This window comes from Triticum aestivum, chromosome 7D, assembly GCF_018294505.1.
Source record: "Triticum aestivum cultivar Chinese Spring chromosome 7D, IWGSC CS RefSeq v2.1, whole genome shotgun sequence".
In the NCBI taxonomy this organism is placed as follows: domain Eukaryota; kingdom Viridiplantae; phylum Streptophyta; class Magnoliopsida; order Poales; family Poaceae; genus Triticum; species Triticum aestivum.
This window is the reverse complement of record NC_057814.1, coordinates 44,702,725-44,714,083: the sequence shown is the minus strand read 5'-3', so window position 1 is coordinate 44,714,083 and position 11,359 is coordinate 44,702,725. Positions and strand designations below refer to the sequence as shown.

At 46.8% G+C, this 11,359-nt stretch overlaps 1 protein-coding gene across 1 annotated transcript; it reads left to right on the top strand.

Annotated features, from left to right (window-relative positions):
* Positions 1 to 6,983: 6,983 nt before the first annotated feature.
* LOC123170189 (uncharacterized) lies at positions 6,984 to 8,885 on the top strand. Its single transcript, XM_044588019.1, has 2 exons — positions 6,984 to 7,122; positions 7,216 to 8,885. Exon 2 carries the CDS (start codon positions 7,711 to 7,713, stop codon positions 8,377 to 8,379), a length of 669 nt encoding a protein of 222 aa, XP_044443954.1. The 5' UTR covers positions 6,984 to 7,122; positions 7,216 to 7,710; the 3' UTR covers positions 8,380 to 8,885.
* The last annotated feature ends 2,474 nt before the right edge of the window (positions 8,886 to 11,359 follow it).

Below are 11,359 nucleotides of genomic sequence, written 5' to 3'. Positions count from 1 at the left end.
AGACCTATTGCAGGAGCAGATGCAGACGTTATGAACGTTTTGACAAAAGCTCGGTATGATGACTACTTGATAGTTAAGTGCACCATGCTTTACGGCTTAGAACCGGGACTTCAAAAATATTTTGAACGCCACAGAGCATATAAGATGTTCCAAGAGTTGAAATTGGTATTTCATACTCATGCCCGTGTCGAGAGGTATGAGACCTCTGACAGTACTTTGCCTACAAGATGGAGGAGAATAGCTCAAGCAGTAAGCATGTGCTCAGATTGTCTAGGTACTACAATCGCTTCAATCAAGTGGGAGTTAATCTTCCAGATAAGATAGTGATTGATAGAATTCTCTAGTCACCATCACCAAGTTAGTAGAACTTCGCGATGAACTATAATATGCAAGGGATAACAGAAGTAATTCCCAAGCTCTTCGCGATGCTAAAATCGGCGAAGGTAGAAATCATGAAAAAACATCAATTGTTGATGGTTGACAAGACCACTAGTTTCAAGAGAAAGGACAAAGGGAAGAAGGGGAACTTCAAGAAGAACGGCAAGCAAGTTGCTGCTCAAGTGAAGAAGCCCAAGTCTGGACCTAAGCCTTAGACTAAGTGCTTCTACTGCAAAGGGACTGGTCACTAGAAGCGGAACCACCCCAAGTATTTGGCGGATAAGGATGGCAAAGTGAACAAGCTATATCTGATATACATTATTGATGTGTATTTTACTAGTGTTCGTAGCAACCCCTCGGTGTTTGATACTGGTTCAGTTGCTAAGAGTAGTAACTCGAAACGGGAATTGCAGAATGAACAGAAACTAGTTAAGGGTGAGGTGACGATGTGTGTTGGAAGTAGTTCCAAGATTGATATGATCATCATCGCACACTCCCTGTACTTTCGAGATTGGCGTTGAACCTAAATAAGTGTTATTTGGTGTTTGCGTTGAGCATGAATATGATTTGATCATGTTTATTGCAACACGGTTATTCATTTAAGTTAGAGAATAATTGTTGTTCTGTTTACATGAATAAAACCTTCTATGGTCATACACCCAATGAAAATGGTTTGTTGGATCTCGATCGTAGTGATACACATATTCATAATATTGAAGTCAAAAGATGCAAAGTTAATAATGATAGTGCAACTTATTTGTGGCACTGCCGTTTAAGTCATATTGGAGTAAAGCGCATGAAGAAACTCCATGCTGATGGGATTTTGGAATCACTTGATTATGAATCACTTGATGCTTGCGAACCATGCCTTATGGGCAAGATGACTAAGACTCCATTCTCCGAAACAATGGAGCGAGCAATTGACTTATTGGAAATAATACATACTGATGTATGCGATCCGATGAGTGTTGAGGCTCACGGCGGGTATCGTTATTTTCTGACCTTCACAGATGATTTGAGCAGATATGGGTATATCTACTTGATGAAACATAAGTCTGAGACATTTGAAAAGTTCATAGAATTTCAGAGTGAAGTGGAAAATCATCATAACAAGAAAATGAAGTTTGTACGATTTGATCGCGGAGACGAATATTTGAGTTACGAGTTTGGTCTTCAACTAAAACAATGTGGAATAGTTTCACAAATTCATGCCACCTAGAACACCATAGCATAATGGTGTGTCTGAACGTCATAACCGTACTTTATTGGATATAGTGCAATCTATGATGTCTCTTACCGATTTACCACTATCATTTTGGGGTTATGCATTAGAGACAGCTGCATTCACGTTAAATAGGGCACCATATAAATCCGTTGAGACGACACCATATGAATTATGGTTTGGCAAGAAACCAAAGCTGTCGTTTCTTAAAGTTTGGGGTTGCGATGCTTATGTGAAAAAGTTTCATCCTGATAAGCTCAAACCCAAATCGGAAAAATGTGTCTTCATAGGATACCCAAAGGAGACAGTTGGGTACACCTTCTATCACAGATCCAAAGGCAAGATATTCGTTGCTTATAATGGATCCTTTCTAGAGAAGGAGTTTCTCGCGAAAGAAGCGAGTGGGAGGAAAGTAGAACTTGATGAGGTAACTGTACCTGCTCCCTCGTTGAAAAGTAGTTCATCACAGAAATTTGTTCCTCTGACTCCAACACCAATTAGTGAGGAAGCTAATGATGATGATCATGTAACTTCAAATCAAGTTACTACCGAACCTCGTAGGTCAACCAGAGTGAGATCCGCACCAGAGTGGTACGGTAATCCTGTTCTGGAGGTCATGTTACTTGACCATGACGAACCTATGAACTATGAGGAAGCGATGATGAGCCCAGATTCCGCAAAATGGCTTGAGGCCATGAAATCTGAGATGGGATCCATGTATGAGAACAAAGTATGGACTTTGATTGACTTGCCCAACGATCGGCGAGCCATTGAGATTAAATGGATCTTCAAGAGGAAGACGGACGCTAATAGTAGTGTTACTATATACAAAGCTAGAATTGTCGCAAAAGGTTTTCGACAAGTTCAAGGTGTTACTACGATGAGAGTTTCTCACTCGTATCTATGCTTAAGTCTGTCCGAATCATGTTAGCAATTGCCGCATTTTATGAAATCTGGAAAATGGATAAAAAAACTGCATTTCTTAATGGATTTATTAAAGAAGAGTTGTATATGATGCAACCAGAAGGTTGTGTCAATCCTAAAGGTGCTAACAAAATGTGCAAGCTCCAGCGATCCATCTGTGGACTGGTGCAAGCATCTCAGAGTTGGAATATACGCTTTGATGAGTTGATTAAAGCGTATAGTTTTATACAGACTTGCGGTGAAGCCTGTATTTACAAGAAAGTGAGTGGGAGCACTACAACATTTCTGATATATATATGTGAATGACATATTGTTGATCGGAAATAATGTAGAATTTTCAGGAAAGCATAAAGGAGTATTTGAAAGGAGTTTTTTAAAGAAAGACCTCGGTGAAGCTGCTTGCATATTGAGCATCAAGATCTATAGAGATAGATCAAGATGCTTGATAAGTTTTTTCAATGAGTACATACCTTGACAAGATTTTGAAGTAGTTCAAAATGGAACAGTCAAAGAAAGAGTTCTTGCCTGTGTTACAAGGTGTGAAATTGAGTAAGACTCAAAGCCCGACCACGGCAGAAGATAGAAAGAGAATGAAAGTCATTCCCTATGCCACAGCCATAGGTTCTATAAAGTATGCCATGCTGTGTACCAGATCTATTGCATACCCTGATTTTGGCAAGGGAGTACAATAGTGATCTAGGAGTAGATCACTGGACAGCGGTCAAAATTATCCTTAGTGGAATAAGGATATGTTTCTCGATTATGGAGGTGACAAAAAGGTTCGTCGTAAAGGGTTACGTCGATGCAAGTTTTGACACTGATCCAGATGACTCTAAGTCTCAATCTGGATACATATTGAAAGTGGGAGCAATTAGCTAGAGTAGCTCCGTGCAGAGCATTGTTGACATAGAAATTTGCAAAATACATACGGATCTGAATATGGCAGACCCGTTGACTAAACTTCTCTCACAAGCAAAACATGATCACACCTTAGTACTCTTTGGGTGTTAATCACATAGCGATGTGAACTAGATTATTGACTCTAGTAAACCCTTTGGGTGTTGGTCACATAACGATGTGAACTATGGGTGTTAATCACATGGTGATGTGAACTATTGATGTTAAATCACATGGCAATGTGAACTAGATTATTGACTCTAGTGCAAGTGGGAGACTGAAGGAAATATGCCCTAGAGGCAATAATAAAGTTATTATTTATTTCCTTATTTCATGATAAATGTTTATTATTCATGCTAGAATTGTATTAACCGGAAACATAATACATGTGTGAATATATAGACAAATAGAGTGTCACTAGTATGCCTCTACTTGACTAGCTCATTGATCAAAGATGGTTATGTTTCCTAGCCATTGACATGAGTTGTCATTTGATTAACGGGGTCACATCATTAGGAGAATGATGTGATTGACTTGACCCATTCCGTTAGCTTAGCACACGATCGTTTAGTATTCTGCTATTGCTTTCTTCATGACTTATACATGTTCCTATGACTATGAGATTATGCAACTCCCGTTTACCGGAGGAACACTTTGTGTGCTACCAAACGTCACAACGTAACTGGGTGATTATAAAGGTGCTCTACAGGTGTCTCCGAAGGTACTTGTTGGGTTGGCGTATTTCGAGATTAGGATTTGTCACTCCGATTGTCGGAGAGGTATCTCTGGGCCCTCTCGGTAATGCACATCACTTAAGCCTTGCAAGCATTGCAACTAATGAGTTAGTTGTGGGATGATGTATTACGGAACGAGTAAAGAGACTTGCCGGTAACGAGATTGAACTAGGTATTGAGATACCGACGATCGAATCTCGGGCAAGTAACATACCGATGACAAAGGGAACAACGTATGTTGTTATGCGGTCTGACCGATAAAGATCTTCGTAGAATATGTGGGAGCCAATATGAGCATCCAGGTTCCGCTATTGGTTATTGACCGGAGACGTGTCTCGGTCATGTCTACATAGTTCTCGAACCCGTAGGGTCCGCACGCTTAACGTTTTGATGACAGTTATATTATGAGTTTATATGTTTTGATGTACCGAAGGTTGTTCGGAGTCCCGGATGTGATCACGGACATGACGAGGAGTCTCGAAATGGTCGAGACATGAAGATTGATATATTGGATGACTATATTCGGAGACCGGAATGGTTCCGGAGGTTAACGGATATATACCGGAGTACCGGGGGGTTACCGGAACCCCCCGGAGGCTATTGGGCCTCATGGGCCCAATTGGTGGAAGAGGAGAGGCGGCCAAGGGGCAGCCGCGCGCCCCTCCCCCCAAGTCTGAATTGGACAAGGAGGGGAGGCGGCGCCCCCCCTTTACTTTCCCCCTCTCCCCTTCCCTCTCCTCTCCTAGTCCAACAAGGAAGGGAGGGAGTCCTACTCCCGGTGGGAGTAGGACTCCTCCTGGCACGCCTCCTCCTGGCCGGCCGCACCTCCCCCCTTGCTCCTTTATATACGGGGGTAGGGGGGCACCCTAGACACAACAATTGATCGTTTGATCTTTTAGCCGTGTGCGGTGCCCCCCTCCACCATAGTCCACCTCGATAATACTGTAGCGGTGCTTAGGCGAAGCCCTGCGTCGGTAGAACATCATCATCGTCACCACGCCATCGTGCTGACGAAACTCTCCCTCAACACTCGGCTGGATCGGAGTTCGAGGGACGTCATCGGGCTAAACGTGTGCTGAACTCGGAGGTGCCGTGCGTCCGGTACTTGATCGGTCGGTCGTGAAGACGTACGACTACATCAACCGCGTTGTGCTAACGCTTCCGCTTTCGGTCTACGAGGGTACGTGGACAACACTCTCCCCTCTCATTGCTATGCATCACCATGATCTTGCGTGTGCGTAGGAATTTTTTTGAAATTACTACGTTCCCCAAGAATACATAGTTCTCATTGAACAACATATAGCTCTCCAGAGCATCTAATTAAACCATACATTGAAATTATGTAAAAAATTTCAATGCAACAACAAATGCGATCATAATCGCAACCAAGGTAACAATTGATCCAACTGCATAATGATACCAAGCCTCGGTAAGAATGGCATATTTTCTAACCTTTCTAATCTTCAACCGCATTGCATCCATCTTGATCTTGTGATCATCGACGACATCCGCAACATGCAACTCCAATATCATCTTCTCCTCCTCAACTTTTTTTATTTTTTCCTTCAAGTAATTGTTTTCTTCTTCAACTAAATTTAACCTCTTGACAATAGGGTCGGTTGAAATTTCTGGTTCAACCACCTCCTAGATAAATAAAATCTATGTCACGTAGGTCGGCATAATTGTTATAAACAATAAATGAACCAAATAGTTATAAAAAGATAATATATACCACATCCGAATCATAGACAGGACGAGGGCCGATGGGGGCGGATACCAAAACCATCGCACTATATAATAACAAGGAATAATAAAAGTAAGAAAATTAGACAAGTATCTATCTGAAGTAAGAATTTTTTTTCTTTCAGAAAGAGTAAGAACAAGAGGCTCACCATGGTGGTGCCGGCGACGAGATCGGCGCGGGCGATCAACGGCGGTGAAGACGGGGACTGGACGTACGTGACGGACCGCTAAACCTAGACAAATCTCGGGGAAAATGGAGCTCGGAGGTCGAGTTTCGAGAGGAGAAAGATTAACTAGTGTGGCTCAGACATTTCATCGAACACCTCATGTGCATAGGAGGTGAGCTAGAGCACCCAAATGCCCTCCCCTCGCCGGCCAGAAAAAACAAAGCACTGTGGAGTGCTCTGCCGTGGCGATGGGGTATATATAGGCAACTCATTTGTCCCGGTTCCTGGCTGGAACCGAGACTAAAGCCCAGCCTTCTGTCCCGGTTCAAGCCAAGAACCGGGACCAATGGTTGTGGGCCAGGAGCGAGGCCCATTGGTCCCGGTTCGTGCCTCGAACCGGGACAAATGGATCCACATGAACCGGGACCAATGCCCACGAGGCCCCGGTCGGCCCCCTGGGCTCACGAACCGGGACGAATGCCCCGATGGGTCCCGGTTCATGACTGAACCGGGACTAATGGGCTTGCCATGCCCGAACCAAAGCCCTGTTTTCTACTAGTGTGGGCAGGCCGGAGTCGCACTTGCATGACGTTCTTTGGGCCATCATGGCATAAAAAATCATAGTAGAAGTGAGGCGAATTACATGGAAGCATAGGCGCTAGATTCTCTCACTTGCAGTTCTGTCCCAGGCGCTAGATTCTCTCTCTCTTTTTTGGAACACAGGCGCTAGATTCTCGGGAGCAGTTCGTTCTGAGGAAGCAGATTACATGGAAGCATAAGGTGGATCCACGTTCCAAATGCTAATCCACCGTGATTTCTTGTTTCAGTTAGTCATAGCAAATTCCAAGGAAACCCTAGACAAGGACCCACTTTGCTAGTAATCCAACGATCGTAAGCAAATCCCATCTGCGGTGCTGCGTTCCCTTTTTGTTGTCAAACAAAAAAAAAGTCTCTACCCTTGGCCCCCTCAGATCGATCGGTCTTGTAGACGCCACCGGGACCGAACATGGCACCGTCGCGACGCCGCCGGAGACCGCCGCCCTTGCTCCACAGTAAAGTAAGTCACCTCGGCTCCCTCCGGCCATTCTCCAAGCGTCGACGTCTTACTAACGTGTCTTCATTCCTTTTTCTTTTTCCCTATATATATCAGCGAGGAATCAGCATGCAAGGCAGCGGCGGCGCGACCATCTTGGACGACCTACCCTAGTGGGTGGTCGTCCACGAGATCCTCGTCCGGCTGCCTGTGAAAGACGTGCTCCGCTGCCGCGCGGTCCGCAGGTCGTGGCGCGGCGGCACTTCCACGGACGCCTTCGTCCTGGACCACCATCGCCACCAGCCCTCGCTCCCCATCGTCAAACACGAAGACGGCATCTGCCGCGTCGTCAGAGCCTCCAACAATGATCTAAAGATACGGCCCGTCCTCCGGTACACACACAACGGCGTTATACACCGTGCCACCTGCGATGGCCTCCTCATCGTGCGACACCAATATGATTTCTACGTCTGCAACCCGGCCACCCGCAAGTGTGCCTCCCTGCCATATCCTCCACGACGACCAAACTTCTGGATCAGCGTAGCCGGGTTCTACCGGCACCACACATCTAGAGAACACCGAGTGCTTTGGGTGTCATACCCCTCATACACGATGCCCGATGGGAGCGACGTAGCAATTGAGTTGCTTGAGTATTTCGTCCTCACGGTCGGATCGGATCAGCCAAGATGCATCCAGTGGCCGACAGTTCCAGAACAAAGGTTTATTCCTGCTATTTGGTTCTATCATTGCCCAGCAGTGCACCATCGTGGTAGCCTGCATTGGGCAATGGGTCTCAACATAACGGTATTTGACACCATAGCCGAGACATTCCGGCAGATGAGCCGCCCAACACAGCTGGGCGATACGGCGTCATTGGTGGATATGGATGGCGCCCTAGCTTTGTGCCGCACCTCCTCTGAATGTGTCACTACTTTAGATGTTTGGGTGTTGCAGGACTATGATGCTGAAACCTGGGGCTTCATGTACAAGATTAACTTGTTAGCGATGGAGGCATCAACACTGCTTGATTTGGGGATCAAATATGTTCCTAGCATGGCTGTGATCAACGAGCGTGAGCTGTTGATTGAGCAGTGTCCTAGCCGTCTCTTGCATTGTGACATTGATGGAGTATTTTTAGGAAACGTGGAAAGTGAAGAGCATGAAAGCCACTTGACACTTACTAGGCATCGCTTCCAGGAGAGCATGATTTCACTTTCATTGTTTGAGACACAAAAACAAGAAGCTGTGAACAAGGAGCCTCTATTTGCTATTGTGCTATAAGATGCCATGCTCCATCTTAATGTTTTGGACTACTTGTGCTTGTGCACTTGTCGTGCCCTGGAAGCACCTATCCTGTATGAAGCGAACAATTTGGATGGGGGAATCGGCACTTCTATCATCATTCGGTGCTTAATAATTCGATCTTTCATGTTCAGTGCACACCTTGGTCCTATTGCTTTGTGTGGAGATGTTTTTTCTCAGTCATATTTGGGAAGCTGCCTGTGATCGGGGTTCTCAGCATGGTTTTGTGTCTGATTGTTACCGCAGCGGCAGTAATTGGGTCACTGCATCTGTTTTGGGTCCGATTGTTGCTTCAGCGTGGTTATTGTTAAGAGATGGCAAGTACTTTGTTTCATTGACCCATGTCTTCTGTTACTTTGTTCTTAGATGTTATTACTGCTAATAGAACGGAATACTTTGTACACTGATAATAGTACTGCAGCAAACTTGCGTAGTTGGGTGTGATTTGACACTCAACAAAGTTTTGTGGTTTCCGATTGTTACTACAGCACGGCCTCTGTTCAAGTTTTTGTTAAGTAATTCCTGGGCTGTTTGGAAGTGTTTGCTGGGGTCTTTCTTTCCTGCTGCTTCTGTGTCCAGGATTCGGTGTTGTTTTAACCAGCATGTTGGAAGGCTCGTGTTGGCCAATGGAGTATTATTTTTCTGCAAGGCCGTTGTTGCATGTCCCTTGCATTTGCGTTTTTGTTTGTGTTTTAACCAATTTGCTGTTAATGCTTGGCACTTGCTATTACTCCCTCTGTCTCATAATATAAGATGTTATTACTTCCTCCGTCTAGGTGTATTGGGTGCACGTAGTTTTAGGTCATCGATTTGGCTAACTAATTACTCCCTTCGTTCCATAATTCTCGCCGTGGTTTGAACTAAAACCCTTAATTCAATTTATGGAACGGAGGGAGTATATGTTATATGCCATCTACTACGTCGGTGACGGCAGGTCTCGACAGCGTGGCGCAACGGGATCTTGGCGTTGGATGTGTGTTGATGGACGCGCGCAGGGTGGTGGTGCTGTCTGGCGTCGATCTGGCAAGGTCAATGCATTGATCTCTCCTGAAGTTGGAACGACGGAAGATGACGGCGACATATTCTGGAGCGTGCGCATGCGTTACACACTGAGGGTCTGTTGGACCGATTGGTACTCTCGGCACGTCGTGGAGCAGCTTGGTGAGGCCATAAGACTAAATGATATGTGTTGGTGCGAGATCAAGGCACATTAGCAAACTAATAAATGTAGCCGCATGTAGATCGCTAGGATGGTGGTTTTGGGTTGATCCATGTATGTTTTGTCAGACTTTGTTGAATAATACTCCCTCTGTTCCTAAATATAAGTCTTTTTAGACAGTTTAAATAGACAACAACATACGGATGTATGTAGACATAATTTAGAGTGTAGATTCACTCATTTCACTTCGTATGTAGTCACCTGTTGTAATCTCTAGAAAAACTTATATTTTGGAACGGAGAGAGTATAATAAAGATGGCTGCGTGCATCGCTTGTTGTGTCAGACTTTGTTGAATAATATAATAAAGATGGTTGCGTGATCGCTTGATGTAGAGGTTGGGGGTTATCCTCCTTTTGATAAAAAAGAAAAAGGAATGACATCAAAAGCATATCATTGGATTCATATGTGGATATAGTTTTAAGCGAGCTAAATTATCGATCTAGAATTACGCATGTCCATGTACACCTGAAGTCCTGAACGGAGGTAATACACCAAATGATATATTGATTTTTTTTCTGAACCAAAAGGATATATTGATTGAATGATTGTAATAACATATGAGACAGATGGAGTAGGTTGTAATGGTTTGACCATAACATGCGTCAATGCTGAAACCGATGTATTGTGTTTTGTTTCGCGTTTTCTGGCATGCCACTTTTACTGTAGAAAAATGACTTGAAAATGTCCCCTCAGTTCACCTTTGTCTGTGAAAATTTGTAGCTTACATGGTGATACTTTGACCGTGATTTAAGTAATGCCGCAACATCTCGCAACAAATTTTTTTTTGAACCTTGATAAGTGTCACACATGTGGCACGAATACATGACAACTTCGAATGTTTTTATGAGAGGTGTGAAGTCTGAGAAGCTGGAGGGATGGCTTGCTCTCGCGATGGCGACGGCGACCCACCCCCGCCTGCGGCGCTGGTTCCCCCCGCCGTCTCCTCCGACCCCGTCGCCGCTCCGGCTTCCGCGCCCCCTCCCCCGCTGCCGGCGCCGCCCGCGGCGGCCGTGCCGCCGCTCCCTCCGCTCTCCCCTGCCCCTACACATCGCGTCCGGTGGGCGGACCTCGCTGACGAGGATCCGCTGCCCTCCCCCGCCGGGCACCCCTCCCCCTCTCCCGCCGCTCCCCGTCGCACTGCCCAGCCCGGCCGGACCGGTGGCTCAGCCCCCCAGGTGAGGGATTCTGCCGCCGGCTCGCGGCTGGTGCGGTCGCCGACGCCGCCCTCGAGTTCAGCTCGGGCCGCGGGAATGCAAGGCATGGCCTTGAGGAACGGGGGTGGTCGCCGCCGGCGCGACCGCTCTTGGGGCGTGGCTGGCTGATCCGACCGCGGCTCCAGCCGCGCGTCATGGCGCCACCCGTTGGCTGCTCTGCGCCCGGTGACTGCTCTGGCGTCGCCGGCGACGCGCGCAGGTCCGGCTCCCATGGCCCCGGCTGCTCGCTCCTCCCCTTTTCGCCCGTTCATCGCCACCTTCGGGTCCTTCTCGCTGCGTTTCCGAGCCTCCATCCCATGCGTCGTCCCTGGTTGCCCCTCACCGGCGGCGTGTCGGTGGCGGTGGCGCCTCCTGCTAGTCGTGGGGAAACCCTACGGGTTTCTCCCCCCCCCCCGCCGCCTCCTGGGCCGCTCATCACCCGATCGGGGCATTCTGGGCCGCGGTCAGGCCCATCAGCCGCTCGCGCTTGCTGGGCCCGCCTCGCCCCGGCTGGGCCGGCCCGCGGTGGCTGGGCCGCCCCTGTGC